Source organism: Engystomops pustulosus, chromosome 1, assembly GCF_040894005.1.
Source record: "Engystomops pustulosus chromosome 1, aEngPut4.maternal, whole genome shotgun sequence".
In the NCBI taxonomy this organism is placed as follows: Eukaryota; Metazoa; Chordata; class Amphibia; order Anura; family Leptodactylidae; genus Engystomops; species Engystomops pustulosus.
In genome coordinates, this window is record NC_092411.1 from 116,372,165 (window position 1) to 116,395,267 (window position 23,103).

Below are 23,103 nucleotides of genomic sequence, written 5' to 3' on the forward strand. Positions count from 1 at the left end.
TGTCTTATCGCTACCTATCAATTGGCGTCTCTATGACAATTTGCTCAAGGACTCAGTTTGCCTTGCGAACCTCAGCAGGCAAATCGCTGAATTTCTTTCTGTACATTCCCATACTCAACCATCTCTAGCCATTCAATGGGAGACCTTTAAGGGTATGCTGCAGTTAATATTGATCAAGCACAGGGATTATCTGAAGCGGGAGAGATTGGCCAAGACCTTGGCACTATTGTCTAAAATGCACTCCCTATAATGTGTCTGATTTTTATTAAAACACCATAACTTTTGATTGGAAGATGGCACAACCAATCATTGCTTCCTATCATCAGGGTACCTCACCACATACTAAACTTTGGGTGGTTAGGCTTAAAATTAGGGGTGTTCTGTGATTTACATTTTCCCATCGATCTAGGCTCTTGAAACTCAGGATGTGGGGACATTTCAACCCTTCAACTCTCTACTGTAACTTAACCCCTTATCACCGACACTAGTTTTCAGCTCAATGACCAGACTCGATTTTTCAAATCTGACATGTCTCACGATAATTGGTTATAACTTCGGAACGCTTTAACATATCCTGATGATTTTGAGAATGTTTTCTCGTGACACATTGTACTTCATGTTAGTTATAAAATTTAAGTGATAAGTTTTGCGTTTCGTTCTGAAAAAAAGTGAAAATTTGGTAAAAGTTTGTAAAAATTCTTCATTTTCCAAGTTTGAAATGTTCTGGTTTCCAGACAGGAAGTAAAACTACCCAAAAAGTTTGATAATTAACATTTACAGAATATCTGCTTTATGTTGGGATGATATTTTATGCTTCCGGTCATTTTTCTAGGATGTTATGAGGCGCAGAACTTTAGGTGCGATTTTTCTTATTTTCATGAAAATTGCCAAAACTCACATTTTGAGGGACAACTCAGCTTTCAAGTGACTTTGAGAGGCCTAAATAATAGTAAAACCCCATAAATTACCCCACTATAGAAAGTTCACCCCTCAACATATGTAAAACAACTTCTATTAAGTCCATTAACCCTTTAAGTGTTTCACATGGGTTAAAAAATATGGACCTGCGATTTAGAAACTAGAATTTTTTTGGAAATACATTCATTTAGGCCAAAACTGACATTTTCAGAATAAATTAAATGATGAAACGCACTGCAACGCTTGATGCCCAATTCCTCCCGAGTTTACTGATACCCCATATGTGGTGGTAAACTGCTGTACGGGCGCACGTCCGGGCATAGAATGAATGGAGGCGCCATTCACTGCGGATTTGTATTGTCACATTGTACGACCTATACATTTTTATTTTTTTTGGTAATGCGATCATATGAGGGCTTATTTTTTATGGGATGAGATACAATGTATAAATAATTTATTTTGGGAGTCTAAAGCTTATTCATGAGATTTTATTAACTATTTCAAGGGGGACACAAACAAAATCATCAATTTTTATTTTGGATTTTTAGCATTTTTTTCCCCCCGCTCACCGTAACGTAAAAATAATATTTTATCTTTATTCTCTGGTTCACTACGATTGCGGTGATACCTCATTTATATAGTTTTTCTTATTTTTGCTCAATTTTCCTGAGCAAAACCAATATTGGAGAAAATCGCATTGTTTTTACTATTGACAACTTTTCAGGGCCATAACTTCTGTATTTTTCTGTTGTCAGATCTGGTTGAGGGCTTATTTTTTGCGAAAACAGTTGTTTTCAGTCTTATCATATTAGGTAACGTAACTTTTTTTGATCACTTTTTAGAACATTTTTTGTGATGGTGTTTGATGAAAAATTGTATATTATGGGAAGTTTTTCAAGTTTTTTTTTTACGTAGTTCACCGAGCGGGTTCAATATTGGTTTAGATTTATTGTACAGATTAATACGGACGCGGTGATACCAAATATGTACGTGTTTTTGTGTTTTATTTACTTTATTTGCATTTTATGTGTTACTGGGGAGATTATGGGACTTTTATTTTATTTATTTATTTAATTATATTATAAAAAGATTTAATTTTTTTTTTTTACTTTTTTACATTTTCTACTTCTTGGCTTGAATAAGAGATCATCCGATCGCTTATTCAAGCCTTTACACTGCAATACACTTGTATTGCAGTGTATAGTGAAAGTAACTGAGCATGCTGAGCATGCTCAGTTACTTACAGCCGGGTCCTGCCAGGAAGGCAGGACCCGGTGAGAAGAGGAGCCGACAGCCCCGGGTCACCCGTCGGAACCCGGGGCAGCGGCAGGAGGGATCGGATCCCCCGGTAAGCACACCGGGGGGTCCGATCCACGGGGGACACACTTGCACGCCGCGGTCATGCTTGACCGCGGCGTGCAAGGGGTTACACACCCGGGATCAAAAAAACTCCGATCCCGGGTGTGTAACCCCTTGCACGCTGGTATCTCAGCCCGACACCGGCACCAGCGAGACCCGGTGTCCCGAAAACTTCTTCTGATGCGCCGCCGTAGAAAGGCGTCGCATCAGAAGAAGTACCCTTAATGACCGCCGTAAAAACCCGATAGGGCGGTCATTAAGGGGTTAAGACTCGTAATAATGAATTATGTCCAAGTTATGGGTCACATATTATATCTATTTGTCTGTTTAAACACAAGCCCTTTCTTTCATCCTTTCTCTCAGGAGAAGTGCTTGCATAGGTGTGAATGCTCACACTCGGTGTACAGTCTTTACTACTGTTGTTTGAGATTCATGGCCCCTACAGGGTTGTCAGGCACCAGATAACACATCCCTTCCTGACAGACCTGTCTGCACTAAAAGGTAATTTCCATTTACACTACAAAAGGAATATAATGCCTGGAAAGTACTCTAGTGTTGCCATAAATGGGCATGTGGATCCCCAGTCAATTAAAAAAAAGAAACAAAAGAAAAGAAAAATGTACATCTGGTGCAATATTATCACAAACTCCATCTCGGTATCTTTTCCCCTTCCATACCAATACCTATAGGCTGTAATTTCTGTTATCCCGATTAAAGATCATTCTCTACGTACAAACTAACACCTTATCTCCCTCATCAATGTAGATGTTAAATTTCTCTATAAGCTAATGGGCAATAGGTTGGTGGCATTCCACCCCTCTATCATCCATATTGATCAGGTGGGCTTCATTCGAGGGAGAGAGACTCAGAATAACATCAATAAACAATGTTGCTCATATCCGAGCAAAATTGGTAAATCAACAAATATGTTTTTTATCAATAGATGCAGAGAGGGCCTTTGACCGTGTATACTAAGGTTCCTATGGACCTCTTTAACACAGATTGGATTTGGTCCTCAATTCTTGGGACTGGTGACAATAGTTGGATCCTATGACGCAGGTTCAAACTAATGGAATAGTATCTGACCCCTTTCCCAATTAGAAATGGCACATGGCAAGGCTGCCTTCTGTCCCTTCTATTGTATGTATTGGTTGTTGAACATCTGGGTGTTGCCCTCCGGAACAGTTCCAGTGTACAAGTCTTCAAATGGGCTCCCGCCAATATAAAACTGCCCTCTATTCCAATGACCTTCTTTTATCCCAACCCTGACTTTCCTTTCCAGCTATTGTGGAGGAATCAGTATCCCAGCAGATTGGTCCTTCTTATATGCTTTGAATAGCAAGCCTCTTCTAGTTTGCTCTATTGGAGATCTTGAATTATGTCAGAGCTTCCATCTATCCTGGTTTGGTCGCATAGATGTTCTAAAAATGGATGTATGGGGGAACATTTAATAAGGGCCGTGTGGCAGTCTTTGAACATTCTTTGCTCATTCTTTTAGGTGCAAGCTGCTTGCACAGGTATTTCTGAAGTACCTGTGCCACATTTCTGTCACAAACAACCATTTAGAGGCAGAGTGGGCCTCCATCACCCTAGACTATATCACACAGCAGTCATTGTCCAGCGCCTTGTCGACTGGACTCACCAGGGCACATTTACTTACCTGTCTACTGGAGTTCACCGAAAGTGCATTCTCCGACAATAATGTGGCGATTCACTAAGATTGAGCGCCCGATATCCTGCATGTTTCGCTTCCCCGCTTCGGTCCGACAGAGTTCACCATCTTTAAGTGGTACATGTTAGTGCACGGGCTTGTGACACAATTTGAAAGTTAATCCTGTGCTCAATCCTGAGGTGCCAGTTGGGTTGAGCTTCATAGGGCAGTGGCCCCCACGTTGAGGCGTTTAGGGCATAGCAGTTTTCCCTTGATTAATTAATAAAATAATAAAACGGCCGAAATAACGTAGACACAGACAAATATAGCTGTATCCACGAAGATCTGAAAATGATCTGCGTCCACTTTATTTTATACCTTTTTAAGGTAGGAGGGTTTATCCATTTACGTAAGTACATATTTTAAAAAAATGTGCAAAAGTAAAAGAAAAGAATAGAACACAGACATGTGTTTCCCATTAAGACAATTATACAGATGTCATCATATTGTTTATCGAATCTTGGATTATACCCCTACATGTCCCTGCAATCTTACGCATCCTTCCAACATCTAAGCCAAAGGCCAACTATTGTGCAATTATATGGCAAGGACCACAGACTATGTTCCAGCATCTTATGCTGTTACTGTGTACAAAGTTCACCACAGCATATAGTGAAGAAGCTGATAAGTTTATTGCCTTAACTATTGCTTTAAATGCAACTAAGTAAATTAAACTACTTTAACACAGGAATAGGGTGCACTAGGGCCTGTCACCAGAGTGCCACAGTGATCCCCATTAGGCCTGCTGCCTCTATGTCTATCTTTTATGTGTGTGTTTCCTTGTCTATCACTGACTCAAAGTGTTCCTGCTTTGAATCACCATCAGAACAGTAGACACACTTCGGGCTACATAAAGAAACAGTGACTTGGCTGTGACAAGAACCTCATATGGTAAGGTCTCCCTGATATTGATTTACAGTGATTATTTTTAGTCTGCCAAGGCATATTTTGCCCCTTTTTTCACAAGCACAAATTGGGACACTTTTACTAAGGGCTTTGCGCCGCACTTTTGTCAGACTTTGCACGTTCTTCTAGGCTACAACGGCTTGCACAGGTATTTAAGAAGTGTCTGCGCCGCTATTGTGTAGCACGTGACCCTTTTGTATTGCAGCTGCACTAGCCTCCATGCGACACAAATTACGGGGGTGGTGGCGGTTGGTCCTACTGATTTGAACCAAGCACCGTATTTAACTTGCAAAAATAGAAATAGCTGGGGCTACTCAGCAAACACTTCCCACCTGCAGATGATTTCTAAAAGCTGTGCTGTTGGGTAGTTTAGAGTATCACTAAACAAGAAAAAATAGAAAATTTCAAAAAGTATCCAAAGCACCAGCATTCAGCACATCCTATTGGAGCTATATACAATATGAGGAAAGATATGTCTAAAATACTTTATCTTTAATATAAATCATGAAAAACATAAACAAGACCAGTATATGTAACTACATACAGATGATAAATTAATTTCACAATCCACAATAAATGGTATAAGATATTGCTTATGAGATCTTATTCCGTTGTAGGTAACTGTTCACATTCCAACCATCAAAAATTCAAAGCGTTTTTAAAAGTCACATAGCATAAAATAAACAACATTCTCCACTTATTGCACTAATAATGTTTTCAAGTAATTTGCACTCTGTATAATATATTCACACTTGTAGTGTAACGTTCTTGTAAGCAGTGTCGTAACACTTTTTTTGACTTTTTGAAACAATGTTGTAGTGTACAATCTGCACTTTCAACAGATAAATTGCAACCTTGTGTTGTAAAGAATGTCCTGTGTAGTTTCCCAGTAGAGTTAAACGCTGGGGTAGGAACAGAATGATATTCACACAATACTTTGTTGTTGAGATATGGTGCATGTTGTTGTATGTAGTTGGTGTATCAAACACCACAATATCAGTAATACATTCTCATATCTTATGCCAGCAACATATTTCTTTTAGTTGCAACAATGAAAAATGGAGATGAAATGTGGTAACGTTACTCACAGCCCCTGCTAAGCACTTTGTGTAAACGTGTATCTCCTTCGGTGTTGTCTCTGCTTGACTGCGCATGTGTGGAGGCCAAATTGTGTCGAATGCCCTATGTTAAAGGTGCACCACAAAAAAGTTGGTGAAATCTGTCAACCAGTGCGGGGAAGCAACAGATTCATGATTTCTGGTGCACGTTCTTAATGAATCAGTTGCACCAAGCATTATACACATAAAAAGTACTTTTAGTTTCCGACTTTCTAAGTAAATGCGCCCCATTGTGTCTATTTACTATTCACTTTTTTACTGTCCCCTTCATTTTTATTGCTAATCATTTAAAAGTAAAATTTTATATTCACTGTTTATACTCTCTCTGTTATGGTTTACATTCGAGACGTAGGTTGGGGGAACTACTCTATCCAAAATGTTACACTGGTATTTCTTATATTGTGAAATGCATTAAAGCAGAATGATGTAGATACATTATCATTCTTGAGGAGTACTTGCCCTTGGTATTTCCAGCCATTTACTGTGAAACCCTCCACATGCTTTTCTTTCATGAATGGAAATTATATACCAGATTGCAAAGCATGTAGGTTCACAAACCTTCCGGTGCCATGTATTTTTATCTCAAAGATAAATACAAAAGTTGCTCAGTTTAGTTTTTAATGCCTCTTGAAGGTGCATCATTACAAGGAACGAGAAGATGGCAATCATGAACAGGAAAATGTCAAGCACAAGCAGACAAACGTATTCTATTCAGAAGAACACTCAAGCATTCTCCATTTAAGTGCTACTGAAATCGCAAGCCGCTGAGCATCTCCTTATCAATTTCTATGTAAAAGTATTGACCAGTTTTTAGATCAATATGTATACACAGTTTACCCTTAAAGGCATGTGCCCCAATTAAGTTATATTACATCTCATATATCCTGCTGGACGCTGGAGGTATATCACATTACGGATATTTTATAGTAAAAGTTCTTTTCTATCTCCTTAAATTTCTCCAGAAGTGCCACTGTCTTTGATAGTCCACACTGCAACATTTTCAGCTGCAGATCCACTCATTGATAATCCTCACAGAATAGGGTTCACCTGCATATTGACACCACTTTGGTTTAAGCACTTCCACAGCTAAACCCCATCAAGAAACTGTAGACCTCCTCTTTGAATGAAAGCTGAAAAAACATCATTTGAATGGAGTCACTCAGTACAGCTAGATGTTTCTGTATGTTATAGTTTTCTGTTTCTTACATGGCACCAACATTTTTCCACTGTCCTGTATAGAGTTGATCACTTACCATATTTTTCTGACTACAAAATGGAGTCTCCTGAAGACAGGAGATCTAGTGAAGTGCTAACAAAGTTCTTCACCTGATGTGCCAACAAAGTGCTGTGTCTCTGCTCTCTCCCTCTCCTTGCCATGGCGACACTTGACATAAGGTCAAGTCTTGGGTCTCAACCAGAGGCTCTGGCTACATTGTGTGAGATATTTGTACCCTGCAACTTCATGGAGACTGTGGGGTACATTTATAATGTGGCATGCTTTTGATGAGACCCTGGCTCTCCGGTGCCATCAGATACATTAGGAGGAACATGTACTCGGAATAGCGAGTTCCCAAGCCCAGGGCATGAATGCTCTAAGCCAGCCCACTCTGTCACCTGTCACTGGCCATGCTTCCCTACACACCCCTTCACGCCCACTTGATGTGGAGGTGGCATAAAGGGGAAAATAATGGCAATGTCTGATGGTTCGCTAGGCATTGCTATTATTTCAGGGCTTGCACAAAAGAAAACTGATGTACAAGCCATAATAAATGTCTACCTGTGAGTAGTTGTAGGCTGGGGAGCTGGAAGAGAAGAGGCAGGTGGTTATGCTGGGAGGAGGTGGGGGGCTTGGTAAAGATGAAAGTAAGGTAGCTGAGGGGATGTAGGTGGTTTAGTCATTATATGGGAATAATAGATAATGGTGCGTGTTTGAGATTGCATGTAGCTGTCTGTGCGTGGTTTTAGCAGGGCTATTGCGGAGATGTATGTGACCACCAGGGAATTTTTAATTCCTGCCAAATATATTTGAACAGGAGAAAGAGAACATACAAGCTGCATGCAAATTTTTTCTTTTCTTTTAGCCCCCTCATGTTTTACTTCACTTCTAATGCCCCTATGTTCTCTTCCTCTTCATTCAATGAGCCCCCTGTTTATTCAGTGAGCCCCTACGTTCTCTTTTTTATTCAGTAAACCCCCCCCCCTTATGTTCACCTTCTCCCACTCCTTCATTTACCACCCCCTCCCAACCCAAAAGTCTCCCTCACCTCACAGTCAGCAGTCCTCTGATGTTCTACAGGCTGACATCTGTACACTGCTTTTCCATGCATCACAGGGAAATGCAGTGTATCTGCTGAACAGGTTTCCTTGCACTTGCATTTTTGCAATGAATAATGGCAAAACGGGATGAAACTGGCCCAGGACGAGGCAGCAGTACTAGCCACCAAGATGCCGCCAACCTCATCCAGCAAGGGGTGGTACCCAAGGTGATTCTTCCTTATTGCCTAATAGCTGGTGTGCCCCTGTATTGAACAACACAAGTACCAGTATGACATGTTTCCAACAGAACCTCTAGACATGGGAACGAGAGTTAAATACATTTTTATTTTATGGGCCATGCATTTCAAGATGGTTTCTTTCCTCAGGTCCAATTTAGGAAGAGATTTAAAGTAGAATTGATGAAGGGTGCCCAAGAAAACACTAGAGAACTCCATCAGTCATGCTATAGTTTTGTTGTCTTTGTTCTGTATCCTTTGAATTACTCCTCAAACTATAGCCTATTTTCTGTTCTGAGATTGTAAGGTTTTGTTTTCATAGTAAGTCCAAACACTGGAGTCAGATCCAAGTCATGTTCTGGGTCCTTCACTAATTTCAGTTGCTGCAATATGGTTGTGAGAAAAATAAACATTTCATTTCGAGCAACATCTTCTCCTACACATTTCCTGACTCCCATGCCGAAAATGAACACCTTATCAATCAAACTTTTATCTATATGTCCACTTTCATCAAGAAACCTTTCTGGGATAAACAGGTCAGCATCTCTCCACACTGTCCTATAAATTAAGCAACATAACAAACATATACAGTTAATAAAGGGAAACAATAAACTGAAGTCAGTCCAAATACACAGTTTTAGTATAGAATATGAAGTATTCAATAGTAATAACCTACTGTGTAAGTGGAAGCAGTTCATTAGGAATGTGAAACATTGTTTTAAATTGGAAATAAGTATATCATACATAGAAAAAAAAACTATTGCTCCAGTGCAATTTATGCTGAAATTCATGGTTCTTTAAGGTGTCAATAGATCCAGCCAAATGTAATTTTGTGTAAAAGATGAGCAATGCCCCTGAATAAAAGCATCTGTTCATAGTAATTATTTTATAATGCGTTTTATCTCTGTGAAATGTCACAAAATATGTTATTTTCCTTCTAAATGCAATGAAATAGTAGTTTTTTACGGCTAGATAATTGAATACTATTAGATAGGCAATTTTGGGCTGGACCACTATGTCCTGGGCAGCCTACTTGACATAAGAGAGTCTAATCCAAGTGGCAAACTTAGCACTGATTGCTTAGGAATAGGGAGATAAACTGCTCCAAAATTAGTCACCAATTTAAAGGAAATTTACCATCAAAATCAAGCATAACAAACCAGAGGCATTTGCTTATAGATCCAGGCACTGTGACAGTGGTAATCGTCTTATTTGTGTTATCCATGGCCTCCTTCCATCTAAAATCACCTTTTAAATTATGCTAATGGCTGTGAGGGGCTACCCTAGCTCCTCTGTGATTTGGCTTTACAGGCTGTTATCCTTGTGTCCTTTGTCTTCCTCGGAACTGCTGCAGTAAAACAACAACCACGCCTAAAACCCTATTGAGCTGAATAGGCTCTGTGGGCTTCTATTGTAGTGTCTATTATTTTACTAGACAATAAAGACATGTGTGCACAACATTTCTATCCATGTTTTGAATAGAATCTTTATTAAAAAAAAAGTGCACAGTCTAAAATGTCTGGGCATTGCAGGGTAATTTAGGATTAGTTTATAGAATATATTAGGCTATCCAGGGTGTTTAGTATTTACATAATACTTACTGATCATGATTTACTTGATACATATTAACAAAGACTGCTGTGTTTTTTGGAAGGAAATATCCATTGAGGTTGGTATCCATTGTAGTACTAAACAAAGAGAAAAATAAAGCTGTTAACTTAAGAGAATAATCTAATATATAAAGCTGAGTGTGTGTGTGTATATCCGCTAAAGGAATCTGCATGGTCGTGTTTGCAGTCACCAAATTCACTCAGGGCCGAAGATTTTCTCCCTGCACTTTCCAAAATCCACTTATTACCCACCATATACAGGAGCCATTGTGTGCTGCTGTTGTGGCAGTTGGAAGCTGAGCTGTGATCGGTTGGTGTTCTGACACAGGTCACTAATATGAGCTCTGAACTTTGATTGGTTACTATAGGCAATGAGTATAATTCAGCTTAGCTGTGAGGTAAGATATGAAGTAAAATGTGAGGTAATATGATAACCACCATATACAGGAGCCATTGTCTACTGTGGCAGTAAGCAACCAATGACAACTCAGCTTCTATTCTGCCACAGGTCATTGATATGGGCTTTGAGCTGTTACTGGTTACTATAGGCAATGAGTATAATACAGCTTATGTGTGAGGTAAGATGTGAAGTAATATGAGAGGTAATATAAGTTATTATGATAACCACCATATACAGGAGCCATTGTTTGATGCTGCTGTGGCAGTTCGAAGTTGAGCCATGCTTGGTTGCTCTTCTGCCACAGGTCATTAATATGAGCTCTGAGCTTTGATAGGTTATTATAGGCAATGAATATAATACAGCTTAGGCTATGTTCACATGTTGCAGAATTTTTTTACATTAACGCATGCATTTTCATGCGCATCACAACAGCTGAGAAGAGAAGATTTGCCTAATTACATTGTTGTCAACATTGCATTTGAAAAACACAAAATGTTAATATGTGTGTTAACATTGTGTAAACACAATGTTGACAGCAATGTAATTAGGCAAATCTCCTCTTCTGAACTGTTGTGATGCATTTCAAAACGCATGCATAACACAAACAAAATGCAACATTTGAGGTAGGATGTGAAGTAATATGTGAAGTATTATGCGAGGTAATATGATAACCACCATATAAAGGAGCCATTGTCTGCTGTGGCAATAAGCAACCTATCACAGCTCAGCTTCTATTTTGTCACAGGTCATTAATATGAGCTCTGAGCTTTTAATGGTGACTATAGGCAATGAGTATAATACAGCTTATGTGTGAGGTAGAGTGAGTGACAGAGAGACAGACAGGGAGATTTAGTGCTAGTGAGAGACAGATGGGAAGAGACAGACAGGGAGGGTGCATGAGTGACAGAGAGACAGCCAATGAGTGTGAGTGAGAGACAGACAGGGAGAGTTAGTGAGAGAGAAATAGATGGGGAGAGTGAGAGACAGTCAGGGAGAGTAAGTGACAGAGAGACAGTCTATGGAGAGTGAGAGACAGCTAGTGAGTGTGAGGGAGACACAGACAGGGAGAGTCACTGAGAGGCAGAGTGATTGAGTGACAGATAGGGAGAGATAGATGTATATATATATATATATATATATATATATATATATTGTTAACCAATTCTATTTTATTATAACTAAGTGGTGCTTAGCGTATAGCCTAAGACAGTCCGATAAATAGTAGCAAAGAGAGTAGAAAACGCGGCCACTCACCATTAAAACTTCTTTTTTATTTCATCATTGGATAAAAAGTACAGTGGCACGAATCAGTCAGGATAGAGGAAGGAGCAGGGGGCAGAACAAGGCGACAGCCGTTTCGCGCCATCCGGCGCTTTCTCTAGCCTCTAGGCAACACCGGGATCTACAGCTAATATATAGAGCTGAGTGTATGAGTGTATGTATGGGGGTGTAAGTATGTCTGCTAACGGAATCTGCACCGTCGTGTTTACAATCACCAAGTTTTGCATAGTTACTCTCTGTCACCCAGGGAAATTCCTAGACTAGGTTTTGTGCCAAAATTTTCACCCCACGCTTTTCAAAAAACATTTATTGACTACCATATACAGGAGCCATTGTCTGCTGCTGTGGCACTTGGAAGCTAAGCCGTGATTCGTTGCTATTTTTCCACAGGTCATTAATATGATACCTCTGAGCTTTGATTGGTTACTATAGTCAATGAGTATAAGACAGCTCATGTGTACGGTAATATAGATAGGGATACAGGGATAGGGGGAGATTTATCAGAAATGTCTGAGGCAAAACTGTTCCATGGCAACCAATCAGAGATCAGCTGTAATTTTATAAACTGCTGTGCAAGAATGAAACTTAAGCTCTGGTTGGTTGCCATGGTCAACTAGAACAGTCCTGCTCTCAGACACTTTGGATAAATCTCCCCAAAAATATCCGGGACAAATTTCTTCCAAGACAAATACAGAGATGGTCAGTGACAGAGACAGTCATAGACACTTAGTGACAAAAATGGTAAGAAACAATTAAAGACAAACAAATAGTTGCAGACAGACAGAGACAACCAGAGTCAGAGACAGACAGGGATAGTCAGAGACGGAGACAGTTGTGGAAACTCAAAGATAGAAATGGTAAGAGACAATCAGAGACAACTAGAGACAGACAGAGACAGACAGAGAAGGTCAGAACCAGAGACAATAAGAGACAGTCAGAGACATAGAGACACAGAGACAGTCAAAGAGAGATAGTCAGAGATAAATACATATAAAATATTTTTTGTTAACCCATTCCATTTTGTTTTAGCTAAGAGAAGATTTTTACTACCTTGGGCAACACCGGGAGCCACAGCTAGTAAACAAAATTATTTAAAAAAATTCGTTAAAAACAAAAAATATAACACATGGAAAATTGTAAGCTTACATGTAAAAAGGCAGAAAAACACTTCCTGTACAAAAAACATGTTATTCATTGTGGTGCTTAACTTACTTCAAGCAGATAACTGCACACAGATCAAGGTATCCATTAGAATCTAAGAACTACACAGTCCATACACATGCACCATACATATTTAATTGGCCACAAAGGAAGAAAAAAATCTACATCTGTTTCAGCATTTCATTTTCATTTAATTAGGGCTTGATATTGAGTCTATCATAAACATTTACATGTCCATCATACCAAATAGTTGCCGCCTACTTGACTATCAGACAGTGATCCAGAGAAATAAACATGAAAGATCACAGGAGACCTCTCTTTTCACTTTTGCTCAGAGCTTTAAACCAGTCTATGCAAATCTGTTTATTGGCTTTTTTACATGGTATTTTGGTTAATATTTTCCATCTGTATTTGTCATATTAAGACAAAGAATGAAACAGAACACAGAAGTGTAATGGAATGATTTTTTTTTTTTTTGTCCCCATGGTAAAAATATTGACCAAAATGACCAATGTGACTTTCCCCTCTCTGTACCCTTCCATACTAATACTTGTTGGATATAACATCATTTATACATACCAGTGTGGAATGGTGAATGGCAAAAAAGATGAATGTCTCAGAACTTCATTGATAAATGCCTCAGTATAATGTAAATATTTTCTATCTTCAAATCTGGGTGATCTGCTTGTTCCTATTATGTCATCTGAAGAGGACAAGACAAGACACACTGCTACCTATTAGTTCATACATGCAATGACTATAGTGATAAGCACATAATTTTGTGGATATAAGAGAATTATAATATAGAGATGAGAAGCCTCTGAACAGACACTATTTTAATATTCTAATCTAGACCAATACAATAACAATGATCGCATTGGCCACCACCTAATAAATAAGACAAGAGTGTAACCAGAAATGTGTGATTACCATGAAAACAGAAAAGCAACACAGCATACAAAGAAAATAGCTGAAAAAATCAACACACCCCACATTTGCCACAATCCCAATATCAGAACAAATATGTAGCTGGCATATGGTTTATTTGTAAAAGTAATTCAACAGATATAGCTTATTTAAGAAACTTAAAGGAATGTCATTTTTATCTGGTGGCAGGTTTTAATAGCCTATGCTATGCTGATTTTACCATTCTGAATACTTTATAAGTGCCTGGGGGCAGCTGCAACAGCCTGTTTTTCAGTCTCCTTGATGAATTCTCCTTCTCCTCCAGAGTATTTTATATCCCTTCGCTTATCCTTCTATAGCAATCTCCCTTGACTACCCATTGCACATGACAGAAAGCGGGAGCTTGCGGTGGTGAGCTGGGAGAGGCAAAGGGAGCTGGATGACATGGAAAAGAGGAGACTGAGACACAGACTGTTGCAGCCGCCCCCTTTCCCCACTGGGACTCACCACTTGCTGATGGCGGAGAGCCAGGTATTGTAAAATTAACTATTATAAAGTACTGCAATTATTCAGAATGCTGATAAAATCAGAATTGTATAGACTATTGGAACCTGACACCAGCTAAAAATGACATTAGTGGTGACAGGTTAACTGCAATTATATATCTGTTGGAATAATTTAATAAATAGACCATATCTTATATTAAAAGTCCCATCTAGATCTTTGTTTTAGTTCTTTATTCTAGTCGGAGGAAAACCTGTCATTATTACAGGAAATATATGAAAAGTAAGCATAATAAACCAGGGGAACTTACTCCAGGCACTGTGGTAAACTTCCTTTTGTGGTAAACTTCTAATTTGTTATCCATAGCCTCCTTCCTTTAGAAATTAACTTTTGAAATTATGCTGATGGGTGTTACCAGAACCCATCAGTGTCGTAGTTTCAGAGGCTGTTAAACTGTCTCCTCTCCCGCCTCTCCCTCTGCCTTATGTAGTCTCACAGCAGTAAGTAAATTTGCATCACAGAGGAGCTCTAAAGAACATCCCAAAAGTGGGGCTCATTAGCATAGCATCATCTTGAGGCCATAGATGCCTGAAAAGACACAATGCCTGAAACTATGAGTAGGTGTCTCTGTTTTATTATGTTTGTTATTATATGAATGTTATATCAATGTTCATTTGATAGCTTCTCTAATCATTATCCTCCATAAAGGGGATCTGTCAGCAGTTTTGACACTAGAAAGCTGCAGAAATTGTTAGGTATTGGCCCTAGAGATCTGAACCATGCCTTTGTGTTATTTGTTATTTGTATTTATTTATTTGTATTTATTTATTATTTGTATTTATTTGTGTAATTTTGTGTTATTGCATGCATTTCTATTCCAGGACTGTAGCTGGATTTAGTTCACCCTGGTGCACTGTCCACTCAACACAAAACAGTCCCTCCCCTATGAGCCACTGCTGTTACAAGCTTCTTCTTAAACATTTGTAAGGGCAGTGTTGTAAGTTTAACTCTTAAATATAACATAACAGCCTAAATTAAAAAATAATGTAAAGTGCTTACCAATTTCCTTCTGAATTTTTTCCTGTATTCCTGGATATTTTAACAAATATAACAGACACCATTGCAATCCAGAGGATATAGTGTCAAAGCCTACATGTAAAAGCATCTTGATCATATAATAAGAAACAAAAATTATGCCAAATTAATATAACATGGTCATCTTTCTCAATCAATGGGGGGTAGTTATCACTTTTGTGGCTTAGAAGCCCTGAAATAAGAGGAAATACTAGTGTATCACTGGCACCTGCTATTATTCTCCCCTTTCTGCTACGGGCAAAGCTGGCAGGGGAGTGTCAGCCGGCACAGGGCGTTTTTTTCCCCCGCGCTAGCGCACTTGCTGCAGCCAGCAACTTCTCTAACGTGAGCCTCTTGATTTGAATTCTGCACAAAAAAAGGTTTACATTTCTACGCACATGACATTACTATGCACATTATTTACTGTAGTAACTGTATTCATGAATTACTGCCCAGTTAGGAAAACTTCAGTACAGAACAGTAATAGGAGACAATGGGCCAGATTTATGAAAAGTGAGGCAAACTTTACAAAGATTGAATACTGGCGCACGTTCTTCCAATATCTGCCACACCCTGCACTGCTCTGCCCCATCTTTTTTTAAATGCACCTTTAAAGAAGTTTGCCCATGAAAGAAAGTTCTTAAATTTTAATCCCCTAGTGATGTTTACACAATAAAGATCATTTTTAGCACCCTTAATTTACTAATTTACTCAGTTTTATTGATGTTTTAGCTCCTATAACTTTGTGCAAAGTCAGACAGACTGGGGGTCATTTACTGAGGGCCCGATTCGCGTTTTTCCCGACGTGTTACCCAAATATTTCCGATTTGCGCCTATTTCCCCTGAATTGCCCCGGGATTTTGGCCCACGTGATCGGATTGTGGCGCATCGGCGCTGGCATGCACGCGACGGAAATTGGGGGGGGGCGTGGCTGAACGAAAACCCAACGGATTCGGAAAAACCGCCGCATTTAAAACAAAAAATGTGTCGTGGAGCTTGCACTTACCTTCACTAGAAATAGGCCGGTGAACTTGAGCGCGATCCGATGCTTTTCAGACATCGGAGGAACTGCCTTAATAAATCCCGGCCGCACCCGAATCCAGCGCAGAGAACGCGCCGCTGGATGGCAAATGGACCGGGTAAGTAAATCTGCCCCACTGTGTTGTTATATAATGCTTATTGCTAAAACTCTGAAACCCACAAGAGATAGCTGATATTTCACCTTAAATTGTTGTGGAACGCCAACAATTAAGGGCTCTTATAAAACAACATTATACAGACCCATTGTTTTCTAGCTGCTTGCTTGGTTATTGCAGGATTCTAGTCATTGATCCCTCCATCATCTCATATACCGTATTTTTCGGACTATAAGGCTCACAAAAAATCCTTATAGTCCAGTGCGCCTTATATATGAACCGTACTTACAGACAACAGGTGCCTTGAACTGTGCACAGGTCTGCCACCTGCTGGTCATTCATCCTTATAATCAGGTGCGCCTTATAATCCGTTGCGCCATATATATGAACCTAGATGTTTTAGCAGGCATTTATTGATGCCTTATAATCCGGTGCACCTTACAGTCCGAAAAATACGGTATGTCATATATGCCTTATAATCCGTTGCGCCATATATATGAACCTAGATGTTTTAGCAGGCATTTATTGACGCCTTATAATCCGGTGCACCTTACAGTCCGAAAAATACGGTATGTCATAGCTGTGACTCGTTTGTGAGGCCTCCTCTCTCTTTTGAGAAGAGGGTCTTAAACGTGGCCGCCTTCATTTACATAAGATATAGAATAATGTATACAAACTAAGTCACTTTTTATAGTAATATTCAAAATAATAAAATATAATACTTGGTTCTCCAAGTTTCAATGAAGCAGGCCATAGCAGAGCAGCTTTTTTTAATATGGTCCCAGTATGTTACTTACAAGCACTGCATATGAAATGGTTTTGTGCATATTTATATAGGTAACAAGTTGCCATACTGTACCTGCACCAAATATGTCATTCACTGAAGATACAATCATCTCATTGCTTAATCTGTAATTTTTATCTGTGTTGTTTCTGTCATTGCAGAGTTTTATGAGAGCATCTGTGATATCTCTTATGTTGTTCTAGAAACAGTATAAAGAATACAAAAATAATTACAAAAAGGTAATACATAGCACCTGGAGCAGAGCTATCCCCCCTTTATCCCTTCCAACTTCCTCTATTGTTGACCCATGCTTCTCACATGACAAATCTCCTGCTTATCTGATGGTGCATCAACTGCCAAATAAGAAATTGGTTTAAAGTTAAAATAAAAAATGTGTTTTTGAAACCAGAGTTCATTTCTCTACAGCATGCTGCCAACAGATTATAATGCTTAGAGAGGATACCCTTTAAATGGGTATTGCAGGAATAAAAATAATTAATGCACATAAGGATGGGATAAGGAAAACCATGGGTCTTCGCGCAGCGCCGAAGCCCCTTCTGCTCTAAAGTTTAAAAAGTGTTAAAACCGCGATACCGCGGTTTATAACACTAACGAAAGTAAGTACCGGCACCAGCTCACCCTGAGCTGGTGCTCGGTACTTGCAGCCTACCCCTACCATTCTAAATGGTAGGTTTCCTTTAATTCTGTTCATTACAGTGTAGAAAATCGGTTTGGCTGAGTGAGATGCTTTTGACTAAGGTCAGGAAATAAAAGATATCTTTTGACGCTCCACTAGGGGATTTAGGGTCGAAACAGTGCCGTCCGCAGCTGTGAATCTGTTCTGTGAAATAGATATATTGCTTTGGTTTTAATCCCACATCATGTCACTAGGCTTCCTGAAGGTCATGCTTGATGTCAAAGGAGCTGCCCTACAAGGTAGCTAAAAGGAGCGTGGTTTTCCTTATCCCATGCTGGAAAGCTTATTTGCATATTTTCCCAGAACCCTCTAGTGGAGCATCAAAGTCTCCACACGGCTACAAGGTGAACTTAATTAGCAGTCTCCGTAAGGAGAACTCTTACCTCCTGGAATTTTTGAGATAAAGTCTGAAGACAAAACTTTTTAAATAACTGGAGCATTTTGGTGCTTGATCAATATGCTATTTTGATGAATGTATTTACGTGGGATTTAATATTAGGAGGTTGGAGGAGAAAGAGATATGTATTTACAGGGGATTGAATGTTAGCAGATAGAAGGAATGGATTCACAGGCGACTGCATGTTAGGAAACAGGAAAGATGTATTTACATGAGACTACAGTATTACAGTATATGGAGAAAACCAGCACATTGTTATAGATTCTGACAAATGACAGGTCTTCCTGTCACGGGAAAAGATTGTCACTCCTGACAACATCAGATAATGCAGCAAACACCCACCATGTACAAAGAGAGCTCAGCCAGTGATGTAAGTCACAATGCATTAAGGGGTTAATTTTTCATGAAACCTTCATTCTGCATGATGCGAATAAATTAATTCGGAAATATCTGACACCTATGAGTAGAGAGCACAGAAGTGATCTACTGGTGAACTAGTGGCTTGGTGGTTAGCATTACAGCCTTGCAGCGCTGGGGACCTGGGTTCAAGTCTCAGGGCCAACATCTGCAAAGAATTTGTATGTTCTCTCTGTGTTTGGGTGAGTTTCCTCCGGGTCCTCTGGTTTCATATACATACATATATATTGATTAGATATACATACATATATGTTGATAAGATTAAGAATCCCATGGGGACAGGGACCGATTTGGCAAGCTCTGTGCAGCGCTGAGTAATTTGTGTGCAATATATGAAGAATTATTGAAAAAATAGTGGTAACAGTCATTATGTCCCCGTTATCATTGATCTGTGCACAGAGACATGTAGAGAAGACAAAGATCACATCTTCCCTGCATAAGGCTTTTGATCATTGAGGGATTTGTATGACATAGAAGTGATTATTTCTGTGTACTCTTACTGTACAGGAGCAGATTTACAGTCCCATGAACTATAAAGGTCCATCTCCCCATTAAATTATGTAGTATATTCATGAAGTAGTCAGCAGATTTTGAAATGCAACTGTATAACAAAAAGTGTGTTTCCAAATTTTACTTTTACCTATGGTGTTAAAAATTGGAAGCAAAATTTAGTAAAGTCCACTTAATCTGCCGACACTCCTTAGAACTTTCAGGATATTCTCATTTTGTAATCTATCCCTGAAGTCCTATACAAACCAATGGACAAGTTTGTACTGAGCTGCATTGATTTCTATGGGAATTCTGGGATGGCTTATGGCTTCCCGAGCACCTTGCTGTTGGTCCCCAACAATAACACATGTATCGTTCGTTGATAGGAGATAAATGCCTCATAAAATTGAACCTGTAATAAATAATCATTCCAGAAACATGTACAGTATATTGTTATTGCACTACTTGATTTATACAGTATTTGGTGTGAATTTAGAACATAAACGAACTGAGCTTAGTTCCTTACCTCATCATGAGAGTCGTAATGCTCTTGTACAGATTTAGTGATGAAATCATTAAAGGATCTTATGAATTTTTTCAGCTCTTTCAAAGCTTTAAATGGAAAATATTTAAAAAGGGGTATAAAATCAGCCAAAAGTCCTGCCCCAGAAACTTTCTGGACATCGTTATTAACCTCAATGATGCGGAGAAACTCTTTGTCACTATGGTTATACCTCTTACCAAAGCACAAGGCACATACTACATTAGCAACGGTCAAAGTTATTAAAGCAGATGGGTTGAAGCCACCAAGATCTTTTGACAGATGTTGCATTGTATTAACTAAATCTGATGCTTCCGCGCAAACATATTCTTCAAGACGACAAGAACAATTCAAGGAACTCGCTTTTGACATAGACATTGTCCTCAAAGCATTTCTAATAATCTTTTTATGGATTTTCCAGGTTTCGCTAAACTTTTGTGAAAAAGTCATACTTTTACCATTGGCCAATAGTGAAAAAGAATACATGTTGGGTCTGTTGGCAAACTGTTCTCCTTGTTTACCTAGCACTTTTTTCACTGTCTCAAAACCACTGACCACCACCACTGGCATCATGCCTAGTTTAATCAGGAAAACATCTCCATATGTTTTCCTCATTGCTGTAAGGGTAATGTGGCCTTGGTCTCCAATCTGAAAAATATTTCCAAAAACAGGAAGTGCCCATGGACCTGGTAGAGAGATTCTTTCATCTCTACGCAATCTTAAAACAAGTAAAAAAGTAATGGCAGCTAAAAGTGCAAGTATATCAAAAGAAAGCAGGTTTCCCAAGAAATTCACCACTGTAAAAAAATACAAACAAAAAAAAATAATTAAATCAGATTTATTTTGCATATTATAAAGAAAATGATACTGTTTGTAAAATCAGACATTTTGTTGGATTTTATTGCAGCTACATTGCTTTACCCATAAAAAAAAACCTTTTTTTAGCTTTTTGATGAACAAGTTATTCTCATTTGAATTATTTTACGGAACATCCAGGGATGTTTTTTTAGGTTTTACAAGTTGTGGTGAGGGAATGAATAAAAACAAAACCTGAATTGTCACCATCGTTTTTCACACGCGTTTTTATGCTATACAATCAGTGTCGGACTGGCCCACCAGAGCACCAGAGGATCCTCCGGTGGGTCCTGGCTCAATACTGAACCCCAGAGGTCCATCAGAAAACAAGACAATTTGAAGACTGATAGAGTAAATTTACTGGGAGATAATGAAGCGTGGGCCCCCAGATTGATTTTCTCTGGTGGGCCTAGGGAAACCCAGTCTGACACTGTAAACAATGTACAGTATAGATAACATTCTAACCTAATGCTTCAATACACTGATTCAGCCCAATAGGTGCTTTTTGTTTAACAGTACTATAATTTTACTTATATAACATTTTTTCTGGGGGAGTGGGGAAGATATATCCAATTGACAATTTCTTGTATTGTGGGGAGTTTTTTGTTTTTCTTAAAAGGGTTAACGAGTGTAATACAAGTAATGTGAGGGGGGGGGGGGTTACTTATAGTTCTCTACCACTTTCTTGAGTTAGAAACACTGAGGGATGTCTTTTAACTCATCAGTTGCCATTCCTGTCCATAAAATGGCAGGAGATGGAGGTGTTATAATTTGTAAAACACTACGGGATATGATGGCGCTATATAAATAAAGATTATTACTATTATAGTGTCATCCTACGTGTCCATGACTATTCTGCACATGTTCAACCTTCCAGGACCTTGTTATAGTCTCAGTACTGTGACTCCCGTGTGCTGTACTCACTGGCAGTGACAGTGTAAGTTGTGAAGGGAGAAATCCCTTGTATCAGGGATGAAATGTCTGTGACCAGCGTTATCTACATTGAGAATCAGTATAAAAGTTTCTAAACACTATTTTGTTTACACACCAGATTTCCCCTCAGGCACGAGGTAAGGCCTCAGCCTCAGCCATTTTTACAGCAGCTTCATATGACATGCACAAGCTATGTATGCCTCTCCATTATTGGGCAAAAGCAGCTTTATGAAAGTAGATGAAAGTAGAGTAGAATTGTTTTGCAAGTATTAAATGAAGTAATTTTTACCTGAAGCCATGACAACACAGCTCAGCTTACTAACAAATCAGCAGAGATGTGAGAAGGATCTTATGTCCTCAGAGTTATTCAGCCTGACTGGTTTGTCGTGTTTCCTGGGGAGGGATTTTTCTTTATGTTCTACTGTTTCACATTTTTTTTACTGGCAGGGCTTGTTTGCATGTTATGTTATGCCTCCTTATATGAGAAAGCCCAGCCCATTCCTTCCGAGGGATATCATATATCTTCTGTCTGCCCCTTATGACTCTGTACTTTGAAATTTACAGGTTTTCCATACTGTGCATGCAGCAATTTAAGACAGCAAAACTTGTAAACAATATAATGCTTAGGAAACACATATATTTTAACATAAATGAGTCTTTCTAAGGCCTCTTTCACACTTGCCTTGCAGGTCACGTCAGTCTGATCAGAGCACAGTCAGGGTTTGGTCAGTGAAAAACTGACATTTTTCATCAGAGTTCAATTAGTTTTCAGTCTCTGTTTTTCACACACATTTTTTTCAATGTGTTTTTCATGCTCATTAAAGGCGCAAGTGTGAAAGGGGCCTTACTCCTTACTCCAGAATTATAACCCACTTTTCTGTGATAACAGAATTCCTGTAGGTAAATATAAAAAAGTAACAATTGCGGCTGGGACACTGACAACTTATAAGAATGTGGTGGGATTCTGATTGCATTTGTTATAGCAATTTAAGACTATTTAAACCTAAGAATGTTATTGTAGTTTATGTATCTCTGTATAAAAGGGTCAGAAAAGGGGAAATGTACACACTTTGCTGGGCTATACAATAACAATACAGTGCAGGAAAAATTAAAGCGTGGGCATCACCCAAGGGAATAACTTATTTTACTTGAGCACTAACCATGAGACAAAAGTTTCAAATAGGTCTTCTGCAAATGCTGTAAGTAGTCCTATGAGGAAGGAAGCATATAAGATAACTGTCTGAGGACCCTTCCAGGTGGACCCCACTAATAAAATAGAGTTCCCAACCCCTTAATTTCTCTGAACATACAGTACTAGGTACAGCCTCTTGCATGTTAAGATGCATGCTAAAGTATACTGATTTAAAGGGGAAAGGTAAGTACTGCACTTGGCTTATTTAATCTGAAGAAAAAG

General features: G+C 39.0%; 1 protein-coding gene across 2 annotated transcripts; it reads right to left on the reverse strand.

The window, feature by feature from the left end:
- Positions 1-8,594: 8,594 nt before the first annotated feature.
- LOC140132162 (cytochrome P450 1A4-like) lies at positions 8,595-22,093 on the reverse strand. Of its 2 annotated transcripts, XM_072150954.1 has the most exons (7): positions 21,979-22,093; positions 19,887-20,698; positions 17,436-17,559; positions 15,426-15,515; positions 13,536-13,659; positions 10,106-10,192; positions 8,595-9,062 (listed from the first exon to the last, which is right to left on the reverse strand). In XM_072150954.1, the coding sequence occupies exons 1-7, from the start codon at positions 21,986-21,988 to the stop codon at positions 8,780-8,782; spliced, it is 1,530 nt and encodes a 509-aa protein (XP_072007055.1). In that variant the 5' UTR covers positions 21,989-22,093; the 3' UTR covers positions 8,595-8,779. The 2 variants fall into 2 exon arrangements, with proteins under 2 accessions (XP_072007055.1, XP_072007056.1); XM_072150955.1 differs by lacking the exon at positions 15,426-15,515.
- Between the last annotated feature and the right edge of the window lie 1,010 nt (positions 22,094-23,103).